Below are 27,942 nucleotides of genomic sequence, written 5' to 3' on the forward strand. Positions count from 1 at the left end.
GCAATAAATTTGTTTATTAAAATTAGTTTTTTTATTTAAAAAAATAAAATAAAACGTCCTGGTAAAATGCTATATGATATTTGATATACATGTATTTTGACATGTTTCGTTTAATTTTTTTTAAATAATAAAACTAAAATTATACAGTTTTTCAGATTGCAAAAAAAATAATTTTCATTACTAAAAAAAAAAAAATAAAAATAAATCTCAGCCATTCTCTATATTAGACGAAAATATTTGATTTGAGTTTCTGATTTTACGTCTCAAAATTTCATAATTTTAGAACTGGTCGAAATTGGTTTTTTGTGAAAAAAATAACCTTTATTTTACGGGTAAATATGGGTGATAAGTATAAAAAAAATAAAGGTCTTGTATTAGACCAAAATAAGTTTTAAAAAATAATTTCGAAAAATTTTGAGGAGGTCGGGCCGATGACCGCGTGGTTTGACTTAGAATATATCTAAAACACCTACGCAAAGGGTAGTAAGTACAGTGATAGGTTAATTACAATAACAGTAAATACATAAACAATATATAAAAGGGTACAAAATTCAATGTAGAACATAATTCTTTTAAACTAAGTTTTTTAATTTTACAATATTAGGTTAGGTGCTATAGTAGAACTGGCGGGTGTAGTAATGCAGGGTTAGCTCGAGAATTAAAAGAGGGGATTCTTAATTCAATTTTTCAGAGAAACTCAGGACAGTTAAATAACCCATAGGGACCTATGTTTTATCAAAAATAAATCTATATCCCCTGATATCTTATCATATGTAAGAAGATAATATTAGTATTATACAAATTCCATGATACACAAGTAAAACTTTATTTTATTCCTAAATTTTTTCCATATTTTTTTAACAAATTTGCATGTTGGTTCTTGGATCTCTATGTAATATAATCCATTCTTATAGGTCTATGGCTATTACACGTGCACTAATCGTTTCGATTCCGACACAGTGCGAATATTTCTCTCGGTGTTGCAAATTCTGAGACTACAACTAAGGACCCACTCCATGGGAAATTACTTCAACGAACTTGTTCCGCAATTTAACTAAATTGATAGTACTCTAAGCTACCAACATCTACTTACGGTTCCCCTCCCAGTCTGGGCAATTCAGCGATAAAAAAAAAAGGTACCAACACACAGTGAAAACCGTTGCCAATGGTCATAGTGCCGTCGCAACAACCTAGCCTTCGGAATTGAGGCAAGGAAAAAAATAAAACTTTTTAGATTGATTTGATATTTTAAAACCAATAAGGCCTTTCTGCAAAAAACAATTTTCCGGTAGATGGCAGATCCTATTTTGTTTTGGCACTGACACTTTAATAATTACTTTTACTGACAAAATGGCCTAACTCAGCAATAATCCTATTATCTATGGTTTTAAACGCACATGGCTGTACGTATGAAAGTGATTTCCTTGTTTTGAAAAAGTTAAGAAAAAAAAATAAAGTTGAAAATAGTCAAGACTTTGATCGCTCTTTGGACTGTGTCCATCTCCGAAAAATACACTTTTGTAGCTTAAGCTGTTTTTGGAGTAATGCGCCTCGATTTATACATCTAGTACAAGAGCGTAAGAGCCTCCGGATATTATATTTTGTCTCACACAAAAATTTGTTGGTAACATTATATACACTCATACGTTATCATAACAGACAATTGAATTAAGGTGTAAATTGTATTATCAAGAACATCTGGGTTTATTTTAAAACAACATAACGCACCGCCGGCTGATTAGTTTTTGCTTCGAGAAAAGTACTTATGTTTTGCATGGCTTATATGAACAAACCAATACCGACATATTATTATAATATACAGTGAGACAATTTAAGCTTTTAAAAACAGTGTACGGTTTTTATGAAAAGGGGCCCAAATCAATTTTTGTCATTTTTTTTTTATACATTTTGTGTGAAATTTTACGCTCGCTCATAAAGTCACAATGTTATTCACACATGGAGTTTTGTTATCACAGTATTTTGTAATGCGTTTGGTCATAAGTCAAAAACAATTATTTTTTTTTTGTGCAAATCAAGTCCTAAAAAAGTTAAAAAATAACTTGTATGCCTTCTTATAAGAAACGTCCAACTATATCTAAACGAGTTGTAGAAATATCCTACTAATAATCCATAATACTCTAGAAAAAACTTTAGCAACTTATTAACCTATAATAATTTTCGTCATTAAAAATTAAAAAAAAATCACAAGTACAATATTGACAGTTAATCGTTCATGTTTGCTATTTAGGCATTCAAATAAGTATTATATTCATAAGTATAATATGTATATGTATATAAAAAACGTGTTAATTTTTTTTTTAATTGTATGGAAAATTCGTTTGTAGCGTAATGTTGTAATATTATAATCTTTCTTTAAATTCATGTGCCGTGTTTAAATAATTGTAGTTCGACTGACGTTGCATAACAGAAATAAAAACAATTTAATAAGTGAAACATTTCTGATTAATTAGCGGTCATTTTAGGTTCGTCGGAAGTGTAAACCCGCGTTTACACTGTAATTAAGTAGTTTGTAAAGCTTTTCATTAATTACGTATATCTTTATGCTTTGTTTACGCCATTAGATGTATTACCTATTAATATTAATTAATAGAAAAAATAATACATTTATAACATATAATATATAATATATCCTCTGTTATTTAAATTGAAACTAACTAAAATTATAATTTTAATTAGTTGTCGCTGGTTACCTAACTCATACATTATTTGTGTTGTAAAATGAATACCAAATTACATAATAATATTATCTTTTATAAAAGTCATTGCAAATTGCAATGCCTACTCGAGAAAACATAGCAGATAAAACGCTCAATCAATACTCTAACGAACGATAGTGTGATAAAACGATAAACAGAAATTACTACCTAAATCTTTAATACTACCAATGTAGACTATTTGCTAAATAAAATAATATTTATATGTATAGATTTTAAGCCGGTAATTCTTCTTGTAAAAAATGTAAAATAAAATTATAAATATTGTTTTAAATTAATTAACTAGAATGATTTTCAAGCATATTGCACATCAAGGATATAATTATAACTTATAATGGATACCTAAATTAAAACAAATATCTATTACTGAATAAAGATTTCTGAAATGTATGTAACATGAAATTATTAACAATATCAGATGTGCATTGCAATTAAATTTGTCAACAATGGAGTCTAAATGTTGAGTGAGTAAATCAAGCGCAGTGTCCCGTTTAGTAGTTTTAAGGGAGAATAGGATCCAAAAAATATTTCTGGGAATAATAATTTCAGAATGACGTACAAGTGAGAGATAATAGTGTAGTGCACTCAATTTTACACAAAGAACTAAAACCAGGATTTTGTTAGTATCTCGTAAACACAACACAAACAGCTTTGAAGTTTGAACACACGGAAAATGTACTCAAAAGGGTACTTATTCACACTAGACTTGATGGTTTACGATAAAGCGGTACCTCGGTCACAGTTCAATGTATATATATATATATATATATATATATATATTTGAATATACTGAAGCAAAGAAAAGGGACTGTTAGGCGAACGGTTTACCGGTCGGGCACTTACAAGTGCTAGCGTTTGAGCTCAATTATTACTTAAGATCGAAACGCATAATATATAATGGCCACCGTTCGCTGAAAATTAAAGGCTTAAGATTTCGGCGATGGAGAACTGCTCTGAGTCGACGAGCTTTAGATCGATTAACATATTAATACGTTGGAGTAAACTCGACAACGATCAAAATGTTAAAAAAAACAAATGTATTATGTATTATTGTAACCAAGTGTTATAGTTAATAACGGATAACCTTAGTTGGTTGCTAAGGTTACACTATAATATAATGATGGTTTTAATTGTTATTCTTTTACAGTGCGTGTAAACAGAGCTTCCACGTTTTACGATAATATATCCGATTCCATCAAAATCCTTTCGCAAACTCCAAGTAAAATATCGCCAAGAAAAAAATTATTTAAGTTAGAAAAGTTGTGATACCAATTTAGAGTCTATTAAGTTGTTTGATATTATATAGACTCTAATTTGGTTAGTCTAATTAATATATCCACTAGTATAACCAATTATATATTATCAGTTATTTTATATTTTATAATTGGTATGTATTATGTATTAATCACCAAATTGTTTTATTACGCTTATAATGTAATTTGCTATCTATAGAAACTAAGCTAAATCAAATGATATGAATTATCATTGTAAAATGTCATTGTAATTGCTCCATTAGTTCAACCTACAGAGGTTTCGACTGTATAACTACTGATAAATTGTAGGAGATAAAACAGTTTGGCTGGTTCCTGTAAATTATATCCGGTCACTGCACACGCTTTTGTCTTTTTTTACTTAAATCTGTATTACAACAAGGGCGATGGATTTGTTTATTCCTTTTTAGTGTTTCTTATGCAAAAACTTTGAATGTAAACAGTTTGTTGTGATGATAATGTAATATGTAAAAACAGTGGAAATAATAAACTATAATTATTGCATAATATATCATAGAGCAGCTATTAATTTCGCCTTTAAGGGTTCAACAATAATTATTAGTTTCAGTGACCTGTAGTGGGTCAAAGATAGTAGGTTGAGGGTTATATTTTGTAATAACTTTTTCTTAGAATTGTTGTTGTCGTGTTTAAATTTTTTAATTAATTTATAATAATAAAATGTCAAGTTATTATTCGTTGTCGGTCTCCAGTTATTTTATGTTTTATACTAGATCTTTTATTTTAACCTGATCTATAACTCCCCTTTTTGTTTTGACTAATATCTCTAATTACTAATAGTAATAGTACTATGAGAATTCTGTATGGGAAACAAGGCTTTAAAAAACAGTTTATTTTTTCAGGGTTTTCTGGAACGGCTAAAAATCAATTCGAACGTGGCCATTGTTTGATTTCGCGATTGAGATGATTTGTTGTCCCTTAGGTTTTGTATAGAATGTTTGGATTTAATCCGTTTTGTTATCGTTGGTAATTTTTTTCAATATCTAAAACAAATTCCGTTTAAGTCAACATTTTTCAGTAAACAGTGTTTCCAGCTGTTAAAAACAATATATACTGAGTATTGTGACTTGTGGTCTACCGTGTAACAACGTAGCACGGTGCTGGCGCGGATCAATTCGACCGTAACGATAGTCGATAAGACACTGAAACTTCAAAATTGAAAATCTCTCTGTTGGATTGACCGCTGTGAGCAAAATTCTAATAAACGAGCAGTTCTGCACAAAAACGCGGTGGAGCTGCAATAATATAGGCTTTTGTCCGGCTCAATAGCAAAGCGGATAAAATAAACTAATGGTGTGTTATTTCCTAAAGGCCGAAGAGTATAGAATAAGTCAAAATTTTACTTCCTATTAAACTTTGAGATGCTTGACAAAACTACCACGAAAAACTACAAAGACTGCGGCGGTGTTCACCGTACAAAGATATAAGTGTATATCCCACTGAACAGTTTAGTTTATTGTTGTATTGTAGTGACATAGTTTCCAAAATGAGGTTTTAGTACAATATATTAAATTATAAATACTCGCATTGCTCTCGTGTTATTGTTTATGTTGGACAAATTTATTCGACAAATTATTTATGAAAACATGACGACAATACGGTGTTAATAAATGTTCATTAACATGTTAAATATTATAAAAATGGCACCTACACAGTGTTCCAAGTGAACTCCGTGAACGACAACAAAACAAGTCGGTAAAAAAGTAATACTTGTGTCACCCGGATAGCGGGATACGTGAGCCCTGGTCATTTTGCTGTAGTATTGTACTTTGGTAAATTTTCACGAATAATACTTATTTTGTAGGTCCAATGTTGTTATTATCATTCGACTACAAACGACATTTTTAACCGACCGAACGGATTATAATAGTAATATTGTTGACGCGTGAGCATTATCTTAAAAATAGTCACACATAACATCGGATAATGTAATTATTAATATTTTCCAAGTGGAACACAACTGAAATGGCGTTGTCTGGTTAATGAAACATCAACATGGTGTTTAAAAGTAAACATTAATTTTCCCTCTACAGACTACAAACAACCGAAGGAATTCATGATTTATATTAAAGCAGAGTATAATATTATTTTACTTAGTACTTTTGTAATACATTTGGAATATTACTTTTGAGCGAAAAATGATAGATACAATAATATTGGTAATAATACACTTTTAATAAAATTATAATGTTAAAAACTCAATAATTGTATAAGATATTCCGTATTACATTTATTGTAACGTCCTTATTGATTTTCCTTCGGATTCGCTTAAGAAATATGATAATATTGGCAGTTAAAAATTAATACAAAGCAATACATGTTATTGAAAACATGCCAAATATCCATTAAATGGTAAACATAATCTATGCTTATTCACGATAGCTGTATATTTTTCTAAAAATAATTTACTATATGTTTGTTCTTAAAAAAATAATAATCTCTTATGATTTAATAATAAAATATATTTTTTCTTTATTATTAATAATTTCCATTTCAACATTCTCTCGTTTGTCAGTGTCCAGCTATGACGTATTTAAATATATATGTATAATATTTATATATTATTCAATAATCTTCAGTCGCTTCATTTTGTGCTATAGCATTTAGTTGTACGTATAATAATTGTTTGCTGTTATATTTAAATTCGTTCGCCAAATCACCACTTTTCACATGGTATTTATGGTTACAGAGGACAGCCGTCTAGTAGAATATAAAATATGTTATGTATAATGTATAGTAACATACATGGAAAATGGGATTTTTTTCTTTTGTAAGAGTTCTTCAAATAAATTTTGCTATTACACGTTAAAGGTGATAGGTACATACTTAGAAAAAACGTGTTAAAAAGCAAAATTTTAGTTTTTGCTCGTATTCCCTGTATTTTTCAAATACATTTCGCTGTTGCACTTTGGCGGTGATACTTAAGCGAAATTGTGTTCACAAAAGCATAATTTTAGTTTTCGCCGGTGTTCAATGCGCATTGACAACCATCGTACACCCGTATAAAATTTATGTTGGCGTAAACAACACGGGGTAAATTTATGTGCTTTCTTATGAACTTGTGCTCTGTCAAAAAAACCGGCAAATAAATTTATCGAATACACTCAAAACGAGCAGTTCGTTTCGGATCCTTTAGTGAATCTTGTTCTGTCCGACCACCATTCGTCGAGACGTTTACGCTAATACATGCAGTTTAGTTTATATGAGTTTAGTATAATATTATAATATCATGTTTTGTTTTAGTTTAAATTCAGAACTGGTATTGGATTTAAATATTTATATTTTATCTTATTTCAACGCGTTTTGGGTGAATTTACCCTGAAAATGTCTGTTCAGTTTTTAAATAAGAATACTTTTATTACTTTAACCCTGTACGTACAACCCTGTACCTAACCACCTTAGGCTGTAGAAAAAGGGTTTACAAACACTTTGCTCGTTTAATACTTATACAATTTTCTTTTTATATTAACTGTCGCAAGAAAAAAAAATATCGTCGCAACTAAACTAACATAATAACAAACAAAAATTAGGAAAAAAAAATGTAGCCTGAATTCTTATCAAATGACATTAGTAATTTCTCCGCGCCAGCACTTATGCACAACTATTTTAATAATAACTAGTTTTACTTATTTTTTTAGAATATTTTAAAATATTGGATTAAATTAGAATAATTTATTACAATAACTTGATAGTTTTAATGTTTTAACAAGTTCTCAATTTAATTCAGACACCAGATATAAAAGTTACATACATTTTTTGAAGCGAAGGTCGTAGGCCTAAGTTGAACCGCACCAGTTATAAAATGTGGTCATTATATTCCCAAACGTACCTTGGTCCAAACTTCGATATTGCCAAAGATATTATTGCCATGAGGTGAAGGCAATTTCGATTTCATTAATGATCATTTGTCAAATATATTATTGGCATTTGTAGGCTCAATTTGCGTTGACTTTGGTCAAGTAGAGTTATTCTCGCAACAATATGTTTTTGTTTCTTAATTGAATTTGTTTTTTTTTCTGAACCCATGGCGATGTCTTTCTAATCAATGCGGACTCATTTCTTCATAGATCAGAAATCGTTGAAGGGAAGTCATATTATAAATGATCAGCAGTCCCCCTTCTCGCTCATTAATTTTGTACATAATAATAATACCAGTAACCGATCGATGAAGGTACTCCATATAGGGCAAAGAAAAGCACTTTATATAGGTATTTTTTAGATTATAATTTAGCGCTCTATTTATTGAACAAATTTATACTAATAGGGCAGTACTATAAATGTGACCATATTAACGTAATGCCCACCCATTGACGATTACCGACCAACTGAAGAAAACCTCACATTCGCGCGTCAGCCGCCGGCACTAACCGGAGCAAGGCGGCAAGAAGTTCAAGGTGATGTAGTATTAAGGATTCGAAGTAGAGTCAAGAAAACCCATACTTATAATATTGAATTTATACATTCTAGAATAACATTAAACGACATCGCTGGTCATTCTTTTCCGTTGCCTTTTAAATCGGTTTGTCAGCATTAAATTGACGTCGTTATATCCGCGGCGACAGATTTTCATGGAACCTTTATTTTTTCCTTGCCCTAAGAACATAATATAGATTATGTGTATTTGTCTGTGTTCTGTAAACCGGAAAGTAAACACAATTTGTTCATATTATTTAATAATATCTCCAAAGCTCGGAAATGTATAATAATGCATTGATATATTGTATTTGGCGAAAGGCAATTATGATTTTCTCCGTTAGTATTATTATTATTCTTGTATTTTTATTTTTTTACTAACTGAATTTAGGATGATACTAACAATATTAATAAAAAGGATAATAATCCGTAGTTCTCGATATACCGATGCATTGGTGAGTAATACAAAATAGCATATATGCTGTACTCGTAAAACTTTGTACAATTATCTTATAGTATAGTAATGAAAAAATACAGACCAATGAGACCGAGAGAGTTTGAGGAGACGTTGACCTCAGAACTTATAAAGTGCACACTACAATATAATCGTATACTAATAAACCACAACTTAAAAAATCGACCCTACAATTCGCTGTATCCAAAATAGAAATTCACTGTGTACAGTATACATATATTATATATGTTTATGTGTATTATATTATATATTATAATATATGCATAATACATTATACATAATTATATGTATACATAGTTGGTCCGCATTTTGGCGATACCACTATTGTTATTATTATTATTTCTATTATTAATATCATATTCGCCTCAGTCTCAGTTTGTTTAGAAATTTTGTTTTTGTAAGAATGAACTAATAGGTACGGTCGTTATGTATATATTAAATATTATGATGGATCTATCCATTGTTATGTATACATACATTATATATATACATATAAATTACCAGCTGTGGTTGTTTTTAGTGGTTTACAGAGTGCATTGACTTTGTAAACTTAAGTCTTGTAATAATATAAAATGGAAACCGTATAATAACAAATAACTAACCTAACCCAACTTTTTCTGATCAGGTAAGCTTGCTAAATCATAATATACGCAGAATGGAAAGTAAGATGAAAGCAATGTTGGCAGTGGTCAACCTGATTCGGATTCGCAAAAAACATGAATACAAGTAAGGCAATACTGGTTCTGAAAATAGTATGAGAAAATAATTATAGTATAAGAATACAAAAACTTAGTTTTTGTGAATAAAAAAGTGTTCGATAGTGTTAACTGGGTAGTGGGTGGTTATGTTTAGGATGCTGAAAAGAGCTAATGTAAAACAAAAAGAAAGGAGGCTGCATTACAAATTACACTAAAAAAAGGTGTTTTAAGAAAATAACCAAAAAAAAAAGGCAAACGTAACGAAAAATTTTGCACAGAGGTTTCTCTGTATCACCCAAAAGTACCTATTTAATTCATACACTCATAGATATAATAAGAGAGGAAACTCATTTAGATGTAAAAATGAATGAACAAAAAATAGATGGTTTGCTAGGAACGATGGAAGGAAATTTGGGTAGCGAAATACATAAATTTCATTATTAACACGATAAAAACTTCTTGTAAGAGCAATAATACGAAGCTAATGTACACATTTTGGCAGCACAATAGTTCAGATGGGAGATAATTAAGCGTATAAGTCAGAAGAGTGTTTAACCAGAATAAGTGTCTGTTTACTTCAAGAAATGGTAGTTTATATCAGGAAATGTACTGAAAACGATTGCAAAAACATAACCAAAAAGAATAGAAAATTTTGAAATGACGTGCTACAGGAAGTAGCTCGTCGTTTTTTTTTTTTTTTGATGAAATGGATTAATACTGTACAGGGAATGAGTTAGATTGATGGGCCGCATTAGCGTGCGCGGCGTTGGTCACGCGAATTTGACTGATTTACATACACTTTTTTTATGTAACTGTCATATCCACATAAAGGTAATTAACAATTAGAGCAGCGTTTCCCAAACTTTTTGGCTAGCGGTGCCCTTTTTTGGATTTTATTCGGCCGCAGTGCCCTGCTGTGAATACCACGAAGAATACGAATAAAAAGTGAACACTTATTTACATTGATAATAAACATTTTATATAGCTTTATTGAACATCTACATCTACCTTACATTATAATATTACACAATTGTAAATAATAATATGTTTTATTGTTATATGAATACCGCGGTGCGTGGTTTGGAATCTGCTGATTATTAGAGTATTATTATGTCAATTGAAAAAAAGCTTAAAATAATAATTTTAATAACACGGCCCAATCACGCGATATTATATAATATTGTCATTATGTTTGACTCACAATAAATTTATCAATAATTTCCTTTTCAGTCTCTAATCATCACCGTTAGCTGCATAAAAAACATTGCTCTGCTATTATTTAGAGTTCACGCCTCCTTGGAATTTTTTCCTATTCAATTTCGAGAAAATAAACTTACCTTCTCATATAATGGTATTTGATGACCACGACGATGACCACGGAGTTGGCGATGGCCGCCACCAGGAACAATGGCAAGTACATAGCCATCAATAAAATACTTCGGACCTCGGTAAATCTCATCTGCGACGATGAGAACTCGGCGATAAGTTCTTCGATGACGGCGGCCCTGCCCGATTCCACGTTTCGCATCCAAACGCCGGTACCATTTTCGCTTCGGATATTAACGGTAGTGTTGTTGAACATTGTGCGTTTAAGTCAACCGCACTTGTTGTCCCGACCGAACAGTCGACGATTTGTGATCATATCAAGACATACACAACGTTGCACGACTAAAAATTCATAAAAAAAAACCCGCTTAACAATTATTATTATACAATATATATATATATATATATAAATGGTATATGTTGCATTTGGGACTAAAAGAGGCCAAATCAATTGTTATTTATTTGTGAAAATGAGATAGACTGCTTAGACAGTTACTACTTACTGTTTATGTACAATGTGTAAAAAATGGCACTCTTAGGGGAAAAAAATGAAAAAGATGTATAAAGTTTTGTTTGGAAAAAAATCCAAAACTAGCTAAAAGTAAGATCGGCCTTTTAGAACAGAGGTACATAAATACAAACATAATGTATTTTAAATCAGGTGTGTATAATGTATAATATGATGAAGTAGTGTATATAATGTAGTGAATGCCTAATTATATTATTACCTTTTTATGGACACGGGAACAAATATTTTTACATAAATTTGGTCGAAGTGTAGCCGAGTAAAAAATCCGTAAAAAGATTAGTTGCTATGTATAAATTAAAGTGATCAATTTGAAAGTCGGTAAGTGTTGGTTTATTTCTCCGTTTAACTATAACTAATGAAATTATTGAAAAAAAAACAGTTTTAAGGACAAGATTATTTTCTGTAAAAATTACAATTACTTAATCTTGCAAGTTTTTAATAACAGATTAGGGAACGCGGAAATCTTCGAGAGGGTTTTGATGTTGATCGGCTGTCAATTAAGGCTATTAAGGTGTATTAGTGAAAAAGAAAAACCACTCATTTAAAAATATAATGCTTAATGTATACGTGTTAGCGCCTAGCGGTAAAACATTACTTTTATTTACGTTATGATATAACCTGATCTTAATTTTAAGTTTTTTTTTAAATAACATCGTTCGACAGTTTTAAAATAACATTTATTTACATATTATTAAAAGTTTTATTTTTCGTACTTATTATTTTTTAAATGTTATTCTAAACACGAAGTACAATGTACGATAATTTTGATGTTTTGAACTAAAAAAAAATATCCCAAGTTGGTAGCAAAGAAACATTATATTAATAAATGTTTTAAGTAACGTTTTAAGCTTTAATACGTTTTTGTAACTTTAATAAAAAATGTAATATATACAATATTTTTAAAATGAAAATAAATAACATTTTTAAATTAATTGAAAAAAATATTAAGAAAACATATTTTGAAAAATACATATAGGAAAATATTATTCTCACATTGTAGAAACTATACATACAATATTTTATTTGCAATCCATTACAGCTACAATATTGTAACGTCATAGATATTTTTTAAAAAAATGTCTTTGTTACTTGGGTTTTATTTTAAAATGATACTTATCGCCGACTTTCTTTAATGTCCCATATAATCGTCGAAAACATTACACGTCGCATGTGGTTTGTTCTCAGGAAACTGGAAAGCAATTATCGGTAATACATTAGCTATCTACTATAATCTCTTATCCGAACCCCATAAACTTTACTTATAAAAACACACACACAAACACTTCAAAGGTAACACCCTAAAGTTCTCAAACCTAGCTAGGTCTTTAACCTAACATAACTTAATTTATACTCCACTTATTTACAATCAAAGGAAGCATATTTTAGAGAGTCAAAGCGCTGTCATCAAGGATACTGCGATAGTCTGAAAAATAAATCAACTACAAAAAAAAAAAAGTCCTCATCACTGAACTAAGAATTACACATCACAATATTAAGGTTTTTCAAAAAATGTACTATACGTAACTTCTTAATCGTCTTAGCGTCTTCTTAAAAGTAGTTTTAATATTTTATATATCATACAGCATTTATCTCCATTTGTCTGATTGTAATTCTTTATATTTATTATTTATTTCTGCGGTATTGGCTTATCATCTTAAATATGTCAATAGCGGAAAATAATTATGCCAGTCGAATATCTGTTAGAGAAATGCAAAAGCCGAAAAGCTCTACCATTTGATTTTCTACTTGATCTGTCTCTTGCAGATGACGACTAATTGTAAAGACGGATGCCATTCTTATCTGCACAAAGCTATTGCGTTATTCATTAGGCTAATATTTGGAAATACTTAAACAATAGTATTCATGAACAAAAACAATACGTTCGTCGGGAATGGTTGAAATCCAGTCAATTTGTTGAATGTGAAAAACTCAAAGCGTTATTAATTTTATCACATTAACGCTACCGCACAATAAATACAGAAATATGTAAATAAAACAATATAATATAATGTTGTATATATATATATATATATATATATATAAGTAGATGTTATTCAAATTTAAATTCTGAGTTTACTGACGAAGTACAAAGTATTGCAGAAATATATTTTTAAAAACACGACTTTACACGAGGCAATCAATTTTTAAGAAAACAAAGTATTAATTAGTTTTGGCCAGTTTATACTTGGGAGTAAATACTACAAGAGTATCGATTTTATAGACACGTGTCGCTTGTGCAGACAATTGAAAACCTGCACGGACAAAATTAAAAAGTTGTAAATTTGTAATTTTCCCGCAAGACTTATAGCAGGTTTTTGGGATAATGATTTAAAGTAGGTAAACACTACATAGTAGTATGAGAATTCGTTACATCAACAACTTTTAAATTATATTGACAATATCGAACACGACAGCAATACTCATTCCTTTTTACTTGACTGAACAGTACATTTTACTTAGCTTGTTTTTATTTACTTATATTATATAGAAATTGGTTAATATTTATTAGTTATTGGTGTTACTGTGCTGGTGTTTTACGTCTTAATTGATATTATTCAATTATTGTTTTATAAAATATTTAAAAATAATTATGATAAATATTAAGTTTTTTTTAGTACAACTTTTATCCGTTCGTTTGCTATGAGTTATGACTTTGTAAAGATATTACATTTCCCCCTATTTCTTTGGTTGTTCAAAAGTCAGTAGCTGTTACTGTGTTTAAATATCTAGATAACAACAGCTTGTGTATCATTATCTCAACACATTTTATTAAGTCGGGTTACCGCTGTTATCGCCTATCAGACAAATGACAATGCGAACAATAATATGAATTTTATGGGCTACTGTTTTTTAGACAACTAATAAAAAATGGGAAATGTAATATCTCCACAGAGTTATAGAAAACGAACAGATTGATAAAAATCAAAAATACAAACGCTAAAATTGTTTAACTTTTTTTTTTTACATATTTATAGAATTAAAAACATATTAATAATATGTTCCCATTTGGAAAAAAACGAAGTCCATGTCTGGTTTACGTACAAGGGATGAAAATAACAATGTTCAAAGTATTGAAAAATATAGTGAAATATATACCTTTAAGTATACGAACAAATTAAATTTCTGGGAAAATTTTTATATTTTCCTAAATCAGATGTCTTACATCAGATGGCGCCCTCTGTATACACATCTAGTTAGATATTCTTGTTTCCTTTCAACTCTTTTATTCAGAACTTCCAAACGTCATTGACGGTTTCACTGCAATTTTATAAAAACTCTAACCATCTCGTTCAACTATTTATTACGTTATACCAAAAATGATGTTGGCTATAATATGAACATTTTTTCGTATTACTTACATCAAATATATGTTATACGTTACCGTATTTAATGTTTGAAGTGTGCATAGGTCAATACTTGACGCACTTTTAAAACTTCACTGTTGTGTATTCTATTTCAGGTCGTAGAATACAAAAACAACCCACTAACTAAACTTCTGTCAATATGACGTGTTATAATATGAACTCGGGGCACGAGTTCTTGAAGGTAATTCTTGCTAAAAAAACAAACCCTAAACAGGACATTTAAAATTTAAGCTTCCCTTTGACATTTCGATCGTATCCATAATTTAACATTTTACAAACTTATAACAAGGAAACTTCATAGTTTAATACATACCTACTAGTTCTAGAAATACTCGGCAGGAATAATTTGACTTATTTAAACGTTATTTTCCGACCGGTTGGGTCGACAAGCGTTTTTATGGATATAATAATGTTTTGAAATACCTATTTTTTTATGCATTTAGTCCCCGACAAAGAGTAGCCAGATATATTCAGCATGCACTCTTATATTTATTCCGCTCGTTTCACTGGAGTTCTGTAATAATAATAATATTTCAAAGCAAATAATAATTATTATGGACACAACATAATACAACAATAACCGTAATAAGTCCATATAATGTTTATGGCAGACACTACTGTTAACGGACTTCTACTCTGTACAGATTCTATATAGGGTGATCCGTTTGTTGTAAGACACTCATTTACTCGGAAAATATGAATATTTTTAAAATTATTTTTTTCCTATACTTGTAGGTACATAGTTTTACTATATTTTTCAATACTTACAAAATTTTTAACTTGAACTCCTTTACTAAAAGAAGTATGGACTTTGTTTTTTTTAATGAGTAGATATGAATTTAATTCCATAAATATGTAGACAAAAGATTTAAAACAAATTAAGCGTTTGAATCTTTAATTTTTATCAACCAGTTCGTTTGCTATGACTTTGTAAAGATTTGGATTTAAGATTAGTATTCGTTCGGTTTTCACAACAGTAGTATCCTTGTAAAATAATATTGATACCCATTGATAAGTCGACTCAGTTTGTCGTTAGCGCAGAAGATGACAACATTGTTGCCAAAATACGTATAATATGCATAGAGTGTATTAGTTTTATAATTAGGGATTTAAATATTAATTTCCTTACTATATATAATATATACAACCATCAGTGCTTAAAGTTTTTTCCAGATCAAAAACATATGTTCCCATTTGAAAAAACTTGTTTTACGTGTATGGGATGAAGATAAACATTTTAAAGTAATGTAAAATATAGTAAAATATCGCACACCCAGATCAAAACTGTAACAACTCAAAAAGTGGGTATTTTTAGTTATTTGTATATTCGGATTACAATATTTGTATTACAAATTCGATGTACAACATCGTTTGTAGAAACAAACGATGTTGCATGAACCGACAAAACAAATTTAAATTTATCTTGATTACTCTCCAAAATATAGCGCTGTATGTACCTTTTGTAAAAATGAAAAAATCCCATAATCCTAACTACCAAAACCGTTTAAAACTTTAATTTCTGCCCATACATCTAGCGGAGTGCACGTATGTTGGTGTACAAAGTTTTGTAAACAGTTTTGTAATAAAACAACTGTTTTATTAAAATAAACAGTTAATGTTTAATTAACAAGTTAAAGTAATTAAACTTGAAAATAAGTTTTTTGGAATTTCTGAAAAAAGGTGTTTTTGAGTTACTATAGCTTTGATCTAGATATATAGGTATGTAAGTTTTTCCTATAAGTATAGGAAAAAAATAATTTCATAATATTCGTATTTTCCGAGAATATCAGATAGATATTCCTGTATACGTTACTACTATATAGGTAATGCGTATACTCTATATAATAGTATAGTGTGTACCAATGCTCAATAGAATAACTTATACTTAACCGGGAAATCGCAATATTTATATAATCGCTGATTGGTGAAGTTTCGAAAGATTGTAAACTTTGAATGTCAAAGTAGTATCATTGTTATAGTAATGATACATAATATGTTTCGTCTGTGTGCACAAATAGAAATTGTTTGCTCACGTGGACTTAGCTATTTGGCGGTTATCGCGTATACCGATCACAGAATGCATCTAATTACTTTTTTTAGTGTATTCGGCGGCAGATTAAGATAAACTCTACGTCTTTTTTTTTTATATACTGACAGACAAATGTCAAACACATAATATATCGGATACGGTTTTGGCCTAATATTATTACAGTATCTCCACGCCAGTTGAATATAATTCGTGTGCACAATATTATAATATGTCATCTTATTTTAATATAATTTAAATCGTACGCGCGGTGTAATAATAATATGTGTAACGGCAGAAAAATATTCCACCCAATTATAAATATAGCCTTTGGTCGTGAAATACTTTTTTTAATCACTAGAATCGTGTTTAATTCAATTTTTTATGTCGTTTCAGTGAGTTTACTTTTACATATTGCACATGTTATCCTAATTAATAACACAAATGTTCAGCCATTCATTAGTTAGCAATACAGCTAGGCGCAGGCTTATTGTAGAAGGTACTTAAACGAGGAAACGAAGCATTAAATTTGATTCCGTTGAAACAATAACTTGTTGGTCGTTCATTTTGAAAGAAATGCAATGAACTTTTTTCATTGAAACAAGTTTTCATTCCTTAACAGTTAACAGTATACAATTATGGGCAAAAAAGTGGAAAATAAATCTGAACCCTTTAAAAAACGCAGCAGTTCTGTTTTCATTGCGTCATCTCAAAAACGTCCCCATCTTAAAACTTAATAGTGTTAACATGAAAAGCGCACAATTCTACCATCTCAATAATCAACCCACTGATCGACGACTCTAGCGTGGAAGTCTACATGATTATCTTTTATGATCTAATATTTGTAAATAACAATTGTTTATGCATGTTTTAGTAGTTTAAGTTATGTATCCTAACGAACTGTACTTTTTGTAAATAGATATCTTATTTAAAACCGTAAAAAAAAATGTAATTTAGCTCTAAGTTTAGATGACCTTACTTAAGTCAAGAAAACTTTAATAATAATTAGTAACAAAAAAAAGAAAAACAAACTTTGCTCTTAAGACAAATTGTGTTTTGACAAACTTTGCCCTTTTATTTTAATTTTTATCATCTAGTGGGTCCTATACCCTAACCTAACAAATCTCACTGTAACGGCTATATGGTTAGGTAACTCACTCGGCCGAAAACAAAGGACATTTTTAAAGAGATTGATTCGCAAAGATATCAGTGTAGCCGCAAGAATTAGTGTGCATTATAATTTAATGTGCAGATATCTTACAATATCATTGTACAAATTTCATATCAGCCATAAGATTTAAATTATAAGTGATTATATTATCACAGATTAGATCATTTTCTTTTTATTTAATCTTTGATGTTATTATCAGATGGTATGCTTGAATCTGTGGCCACACTGATTTAATATTTTGAGTTATGCAACGTCATGGTTTTTTATTTACATGCCAAGTCAATAATATGTGCTATTAGGGTTCCTAACCTAACAGAATGATGACATAATTTTTTCGAAAAATATTTATCGATATTGTCAGATATAGCAATTTTGTAGAAGATTATCAATATTTGCGGTTTCACTTTCACCTACGTACTAACCCACACGATTTCGGCTCTATAGAGGCGCTACTCAAGCAAATAGGTCTACAGGAAAAAAAGTTATCGTGAAACAAACAAAAAACACATCATTGTAAAACTCAGCTCCGCATCAAAGCTAAAAATTAACAAGTTTGCTCCTGTCTAAATCGAAAAAAAGATTTCACACTTTAAATAAAACAAATATGCATTTAAATAGTTCCTTTATAAATAAATTAATTTATCAAAAAATCTTCCATTCGTTTTTGCTGGCAGCACTTATACGGGACTATTACATCATTAGAGTTTAGGACGAGATTGTGTTAATATCAACTTCATAGTGAAGTTATATACATATATATCACGAATAATAGTAGCCCATAATTACATTCGCATTTCGTAGATTTACGAGTAGTATTTAATTACGAGATGATTTTTGAAAAATTGTTGATTACTCAAATGAGTTCTCTTAATCTGTCTCAGTTTTTCAATTCATTTCATGTGCCGTCAACAGACTTTCTGGTCATTACACACTGGATTTTTTTAGAGTACTAAATGTAAACGGCTTTTTTAAACAAATTTTTCTGTTCTAACTGTTATGATAGGATTATTGTATTCTTTTAAATAATTGGAATTTGGACAATAAAAAAAATGTAAATATTACAAAAAAATTAATTAACAACAGTTTTAAATATCCTTTATAAGAATTTTATTTGTCGAATAATTTACGACTTAAATTGAAGATAAAAATAATATATTACTGCCGAATAGTATAAACAAATCTAACTATTCGTTAAAATTTAAAAACCACAATCATTTTTACTTTTGGTACAATAAAACTTCAAATAATACAAGATAATAATAAAAAAAAAGTATTTGTTTAAATATATAAAAAAAAGTTTTTCAGCCGAGTCTGCAACCACGAAAGAGCATTTTCATGTCTCGTTGAAGTGCCGAATAAATTTAGAGTAGTGGTTGAATTATAGATAATGATATAGTATATTAAGAAGCGGAAACAAGCTAGTATATTAAAACATCAAGTTTCTGGCTAGTATTGTAGTGTTTAATATCTAGCTTAAAACAATTCATAGAGAATTTAGACCCTTAAATTATTTTGGATTTATCATTTAGTTCTAATTGAACGTACAACATATCTCTTATCTCCTATATCTTACCCTATTCCCTATTCACTATATCTTACCCCCATCTCCCACCTCTATCTCAAAAGATCACTAAAATACATGTTTTGCGCCTTCTCGTTGTAGAAATTATGAAAATATCAAATTGCGAGTCTACTACACTTTAAAATTAAATTATAGTTTTACACGTTACTTTTAAAAAACACGTTAAACGGATTTCATATTAAACTTCAAAAACCGTTAAATGCAACAACTCAAAAACCCTTTAGTAAATAGGAAGCCTACAATTAGAAAAAATTGTATTACTTAATGAGAAAAAGTTTACTTTACTTTCAACACTCACCCTCGGCTCATTACTAGTCATTAGTCATCACAAGATGTAAAATAATTTATATATCAAATGAAAAACTGTATGATATATTGTTAAAAATGTTTTAGTGGCCTGGCTTGAATTTTGAGAGTATAAAATGGACGCTGCGTTTCAATGAAGGGAACTTGGTAATACTTAAAGCTCTAACAATATATTAATACTATACATTCTTCCATGTACACACTGTACAAATGATCGAATGTGGGGTATTTAAATCAACACCAGTTTGGGTAAGCGGATAATTTAAATAACAAATTATGCACGTTGGAATATGTTTCTTTGATTAATTTCAAGAAATGTGCTTTCGGCATTTTTAAGCCAAGCTTATTTAATTTTATGAATAAATTATTTAAAACGAATTCCTCAGTAAATTATTATTCAAACAAGCCGAGGTAAAACCAATTTTATACTGACCATTATAGCCCTAAGTGTACACGTCTATATATTTCAGAGAACACAACGAATATGATAGTATAGCATACCGAAAATAATAATTATTATTGCAAATATAAAATTATACGGACAAGTTTTTTTTGCGGTGATATTTTTTTAATTTATTTTATTTAAAACGAATTTAATTAAAATATAAATGTTTATATTTAGTGTACTCAACTTTTACAATTTGTTGTTTTTCATATAAAAACGGTGTTTTAAGGATTTTTTGTTATTTTAACGTGTCAGCCGTTTCATTGCAAACAATCTTTCTTCAACCTATCTTTAAAAAAAAAATAGTTACAGTGTACAAGCGACGTTAGTTTAATATCAATTATATTAAATTATATTATCAATTATAACAAAGGTTTGCTTGTCCGAAGTTTTTTAATTACGACGGTTGTATATTACATTACTTTACTTTTACAGTGTCTCTTTGTCCTTTGATTGCACATATGTACATTTATATTCTAATATGTATTGTGTAACATCTAAATTTGAGTTGGTGAGTACAACAAGTACTATATAATAATAATATTACTATCATATTGTATATGTAACGATAAAAGCTCTATGTAGGAATTGAAATGATATAAAGGCAAGGTATAAATGTGGTATATTGTGTTTTGTAATAGTGATGTATTTTAGAACTGCCCTTTTATTCAAAATAATGACATGTTATTATGTCTGCGTTATTATATTAGATTATAAGTTGGAACGATGCAAATTGATGGCTCGGTGCGTCCAAAATTGTAAATGTACTAATTATGTTATCTATAATAATTGTATGATATTAAGTAAAAATTATACCGAGCTACGTGTCTACTAGTATCAATATAAACCCATTGGGTAAAAAAATATATATATTATAAAATGCCGTTATACTTGAAAGCGAAGCATAATATCCGACTGATGGAATAAGAGGCAAGTTAAACGTTAGCTTGATAATTATTGACATTCTACTACAGTATAACACATAACAGTGTAAAACGGATGAACCGGTCACTTTTCTTGTGTAAAGCGCACGCCGCAATACAATCAAGTGTACACGGTAAATGGCCGCAGCTCGGTTGGCTTACATGGTTATTGAATTCAACTTATGCGGCACATATCGTTGTCGGTATTTTATTTCGTTCATCGAAAAAACGTGAAGCAAATGTAGATTCCCGGGATAGGATTGTAAAAGGAGAATTCACCTTGGAAGTATACCAGACATGCGATATTATCTGTTCCGAATGTAAAAATATTACATGGCACGTGTCATCATCATGTGCATAAAGCATGACTTCGTGAAACAGAACGAAGTAAATGATCAAAAGCGACCGATTCTCTGCTACAGTCGGACGGCCTGTGACGACCAAATTAGTTACGGTGTACGACCACACCAGATAACAACGAATAAATGGTCCACAGGGAAAAATACCGTTTTAAAATCTGCACGGTCCGGATGGTCCATTTGAAGACATTTATATGATATACACCGAATGCAGACGATATAGTACGAGTTAAAAAGAAATAGTCCCCATAAATGGATCAAGAAGCAGACTCAATGAACTTCTCAGAAAATCAAACGATGTCCAACGTCTGCATTATATAATATTATTATTCTTACCCGACGGGCTTAGACGGCATTTTAATTTGGCTGTTGGGATTACAGCAATACTCCTGTTAACCTAACGCTGACAAAACAAGTTTGGGCCCCTAATAGGGATAGAGTGCGTTTTAAGAGAAACTTCCGTGTACGAGATTTAAACCGAAGTGGCAGCGACCGCACGTGTCACTAAAGCTATATGGTTTCCTACTAACTACCTATACACTACCGTCTTATAACACCCGGCCATGCCATCGCCATTGCAATACCTTATACCATTAGATTTTACTCTTTGTTTGTTAGATATGTCGATGATGAAAATATATTTTGACAATAGTTGATGGAACCTTTGAAAACCCTGAAAATACTTAAGGTAATATAGTATAATGAAAAATATAGGTAAATAACCTTTCGTTGAGAATGGAAAATTATTAAAAACTTATTACAATTTATATCATGCATAAGTCTTCGGTCGTTTCTTAAAATATCAATTTCGGTACTAAAAAATTCAAAACAGTCATTTTCTGGTAATATCGGTTCTAGGAAACAAATAAAGAACTTTAAGAATTAGTTCTTTGAAAAATCGAAGTAAGGGTAATGCAAACAATTTATTTTGAAATGGTTTATCTCGATTTCCACAAAGGTAATATATTATTTACGAAGTCGTTTAGACTTATACAATTAGTTTTAAACATAAAAATAATTTTGTTTGTCAAAGAAAAAGTAAATACTGATTTGCGTATAAATGTATTTGCTTACATTTCTAGTTTTAACTTGAACATGTTGATGTTATAAGATATTATAGATATCTTTAAAATTAGAAATAGTGTATCATTATAGTAATTTGACATCCATAATTGGTTTTAATCATCAAAATTAAAATTTGACTAAAATGGTGTAAATTTTACCGTGTTTTCCAAAAAGAAGTATTCGCATACAAAACCAGTTTAAAATCACAAGTCAAGCCACATACGAGTTCATTTGAATTTTGATACATTAATAAATGCAGACCGAAACAAACCCTCTAAAGCTATTTATGTCATAACATGAATACTAATTCATGTTTTGTTCACATTTTTAATTTATCGTTATGTGCAATATTTGGTAGATGCATATCAAAGTTGATTTTCTTTCTATGAATTTCATTATTTACCCGTATCGCTATAAGACTTTAACGTAGATACACATGTAGGCAATATAAATAACAAGGATACATTTTAATTTAAACTAAAATTATTATTATATCGTCAACTCGTAAGACTCCTTGACAAACTACACGAAATTGAGATTACATATATAGTTATATGCCAACATCCTCCTGCGAGTTTCCATCAAGATTATACAAATTCTAGAAATTAACGAGAAACGGAGGAATATTATCATAAATCTTTCTAGTAGATTCTTTTCAGGATTTTCCCCATTATTACCATATTATGATGATATACTGCAATTACCATTTAGATTAAATGTCGAATTCAAAATTCGGAAACGTAAAATATTGATTTGTGACTTTATACTTGATTTTTTTTTTCGCCCATACCTATAAAGGATAGAATTCCTAACACATTCTACATCATATAAAATGTAACGGTTTTTCGTGGTCACCCTATATTATCATTTTAATGAGAAAATATAAGCCACGTAAATAATGTCCCCAAATCAACTGTTACTCAAACAAATTATTCAAGTACAAGAGTCGTTTTGAATATTTTACTAATGGTTATTAAAATACCTATATAAGTTGTACTTCCACTTGCACTAAATATGTGGTTACTTAATAATTTGAAATTAATCAACTATTTTTGTCTTATTTTAGTTTGTTACAAACTCTAAAAAAACTTAAGTCTTTAAGAAAATTGTCTAAACTTGAGTCGGTTAAAATGCATTAGAGATGCTAGTATTCTTTAAAAATACTTAAAAAATAATATATTCCTTAAAAAAGTATTTTTAAATCATTTTTAAAAGTTATATCAAAATATATCAAACGATCATCATATTATTTATTCACTAACTAATGAAAACAATATATAAATTCCGAAAACAAGTATCCATGAGGATTATTTTTTATGTTAAAATCATTATTAAAATTAATTTAAACAATAATTTTCCTTTAGTATACCACACTATTCTACCGATCGTTGAAACAATGATTTGTAGTCAAATCGGGATGGCCACTTTTTGGTTATATTTGTTGGTGATTTACACGTTCTACGGACAATACAATGAAAAAAAAACTTTTAATAAAACCATTAAAAAAAACAGAAATAGTACAACAAACGTGTGTAATAATATTACGAGTTTAATTTGGTGAACGTAAATGTTAAGTACTTAGTCAAGTACTTACACGTTTGTGAAATTGGACGAGCCCGACGTCGTTAAACTTCTTCTGGAATTTTGTAAGTATAAGGTTGGCAAAATTGGGATAAGTACATACATTATTATTATTGTCACTATCATTTTATTAGATTTTCCGTAGTAATGTTAAGAGTATTATTATCATGACGAAAACCAACGCAACAAATGTAAGGTTAGTTTGGCTTGTTTATTCCACACATTTTAAAGTTGTATATTTTGAACAAAATAGAGATGAGTTACCAAACGTTTTATTTATTTTTAAAATTCTTTTAGAACCACGATGAACCCATAATAAACATTGGCATGAAGATCTAGTCAAGGATGCTTGGCTTTAAATGTAACTTTGCAACAGTATCGACAGAAGTAATTTCTCGCCACCGTGTTGTATAATGTCGAGTGTCTACTTTGTATTTTATAAGTACAGTGTATAATATGCTATTAAAACTCACAATGAGTTAAGAGATACAAAGGTTGATCACTTAGTGTAACTCCAAGTCACGTCCTCTAACAACTAAACGCATCTAAACCACATAATGGCGTTATTTCGTCTTCTGACCTCACAAAACCTGTGAGGAACATTAGTTTTACGAAATATATTAATAATAAAATAAGGAAGAAGCATGTTATTACTTATTCAGTTCTGTGCCGTCTTTCGCCGATATGATTTACGGTTGGACGTGCAACTGTACACTTGTACATGATATTATAACTTTAGTTTATCCATTATAAACTCTTAATACTTAAATAACAATTTTTCATTTATAATAAATATCGAATAATTAAATATTTATCTTTGATTTATTAGATAACTTGTGGGACGATGTTTCCTTATTATTATTTGGAAATTATATACTATAAAAATATATTTTTTATATTTTAATATAAGTTAAGTTTCTGTACTCGAAACCAGAAATAAATTGTATCCACGTCACGTATTTGATTGTACAAAACTAGTGAATACGTGTGTGGCATCCTTTTGGGCAGTATCCGCACTAGGTTTGTACAATTTATAAGGTTCGTCTCTGACGGACTGCGTTAAATTTTTTTTCAACACATGTCTAAAAAATCTCTTAGTTAACTTAAAAACTGATTTATTGCGCGTTCGCAATATTAGTAAATTTGTTAACAACCCGCTGTGCGTTTTATGGTGACTTCCAAGCCAAATTTAATTATAGTTGAGTAATATAATTATTATAAATTATAAAAGTGATAATTTATTTTGTTCGATAGTTTTTTTTTTTTGGTAATAAAAAAGGCGTACAAACCATAAAATACTTAATAACTACGTAGGTCCTAGACGTAGATCTAATATATTAATTTAGTTTTCATTTTAAAGGTGTAAACTAGATAATATTTTATTTGGTTTATCATAAAATTATAACATTTTTATGGCTCGGACCGAATAAAACAATTAAAACCGCAAGTCGTCTATAGTTTAATAGACAGATATACATACATACACAATAAATATTCTTTGTGATTTATGCTTTCCTCATAGCTTCGTCTGTTGCGATTGATGATTCTGGGCCATGTATCTAACAGAAACAATGTAATATAAAACATGTCCGATATCACTAAACTTTGTTGCCGATTTTTGAACTTAGGATATGAGTTTTTTTGTCTATAAGGAAAGAAAAAGATAGTGATGGTTTCGTAAATGCACTAACTGTTTAAGCAGCTAAATTTATGTACTTTCAATGTATAATTTTTGAAAATAGTTGTATTTTCTTACAACGACCAAATTATTTAAATGCATAGTTCTTATTTAATTATTGAACGTTGATAGCGCTCTGAAAAATACTAAAAAATGTAAATATTTGGTAATTTTATAATATTGCACAATAAAATAAATACAAATGTTTTCAAAAATAAAAACGTAAAAGTAATTATTTAAAAAAATCTAAAGCAAGTATGATAAAAGGAAAGTCTTTTTTAAAATATTTCTCCACTTGAAATGTTAAATTATACACCAATTATTGTCAACCCACGTATTATTCAATTTCTTTAAATAAACGAATAAACTTGTATTTTTACGTTATTTATTCGTTCCTTTAAATTGCATTTGGTTCGTAAATATCACTCTACGCGGAAAAATATTTAATTAGTTATTTTTATTGATTAACAGATTTAAATAGTGTGGGTTAATCTGTCTCATTTATATTTAATTCATTGTCTTCGGTACGAAAACAACATTGTATTGAAAAACATTAATTGCAGCATATTGTAATAACTAATATTTATATTGATTTCCACTTAAGTTCATAATTATTAAATTGATGCGCTATAAATTTGTATGGCTCTTTTAAATAAAATCATAGTAAAAACAGCTTATATGTAATTAGAAGGGTTAGATTTAGTATACTTGGAATTTGATAAAATTAATCATATGGTCTCTGACCTCATGCCAAACAGTAATAATTAGTTATCGATCAACTTTATCGATCTGCCGAATCCAAGTTAAATTAATAACTCTAGTCGATTAGATGTGCCTATAAGTTAAACTCGACTGACGTTCGACTCGTTTGAAATTAGAATTGTAGGCAACATTAAAACGAAATTATTGAAATGCATGCGAAATATCACTTTTGTGATTGAATACGCGTTTGGGCTCTTAAACTCCTACTGACAGGTAAACGAGAATTGTAATATTTAAGAAACAGTAAAAAAAAAAAAATTCTATCAGGACCGTAAAAATGTATACATATAATACAAAAAAAGAAAATGCCTCGGAAACATTTTTAATATAAAATTATTGTATGCAATATAACACAATATCGTCTTTTCGGAGTCAGTCACACGTGCAGTAATAGTTTTGGCGAAACGAACAAGCCAAATGTGTGTCGGCGATCTGATATTAATATACATTTTGGTGCCGTCAACGGTTTAAGAATAATATTCTTTATATATATTATATGTACTTTAATGAAAAAAAAATCATCAAAAAAACTGTAAGCCGCTTTTTGTATTTTTTTTATGTACTGATTCTCGCTAGACACGTGCATGCGATTCATTAGCGTAGATTTCTCCGAGCCGATTTTAAAATTATTTACTTCAATGGCTTTTTTTTTTTTTATAAAATATTAAAATTGTTTTTTTTTTTATTGTAACCCAAAATTGTCCATAACTGTTAAGAAGTGAACTTTCCATTATTTAGCAATGTGGTAAAGATGGTAAAGATGGAACTGAGATGACTAGAAATATAATGTAGTTTGATCTATTTCTAACCTTAAGTACATCAACCAATAGCATGATTATACTAAATAATATGATTACATTGTGTGGCAAATGTCTACCAGTAAAAGTCAAAATCCTTAAAAATATTTAAAAAAATAAAGTAGGTAATATATTGTTAAAGACACTAGATAATAAACATTATGTATGCCAAAATACGGATACCTATTTTAAACTTTTATTTCCGAACACTTTTAAATCCCACTGTACTTTTTTTTGGTTTTTATACTAGTGATCATCGGTCAATCATAAGCAAACCTAAGCAGTATAATTTTATTGTTATAGAGCACCATAAGAAACTTGTCTAAGCTATAAAAACATTTTTAATATAATATGCATTGTCACTTTTTTATTTTAATTATGACAGTTAATTGACGATTTAAAACGATATATATATTC

The 27,942-nt window shown here is 29.4% G+C and overlaps 1 protein-coding gene across 3 annotated transcripts in view; it reads right to left on the minus strand.

The window, feature by feature from the left end:
• LOC126833221 (gastrin/cholecystokinin type B receptor-like) overlaps positions 1-27,942 on the minus strand; it is a 90,683-nt gene that overhangs the window by 46,930 nt on the left and 15,811 nt on the right. For 2 of the 3 annotated variants that reach the window (XM_050564419.1, XM_050564416.1), the window contains exon 2: positions 10,948-11,278. In XM_050564419.1, coding sequence (XP_050420376.1) covers positions 10,948-11,192 — 245 coding nt within the window. In that variant the 5' untranslated portion in view covers positions 11,193-11,278. Of the gene's footprint in view, positions 1-10,947; positions 11,279-12,478; positions 12,588-27,942 lie in introns of those variants that run through there. The other variant, XM_050564417.1, reaches the window with a different exon arrangement.

Source organism: Adelges cooleyi, unplaced genomic scaffold (genome assembly GCF_023614345.1).
Source record: "Adelges cooleyi isolate 19-005CV unplaced genomic scaffold, UGA_ACOO_1.1 ACOO_flye_CR_arks_rails_tigmint_CR_PRNA_2, whole genome shotgun sequence".
In the NCBI taxonomy this organism is placed as follows: Eukaryota; Metazoa; Arthropoda; class Insecta; order Hemiptera; family Adelgidae; genus Adelges; species Adelges cooleyi.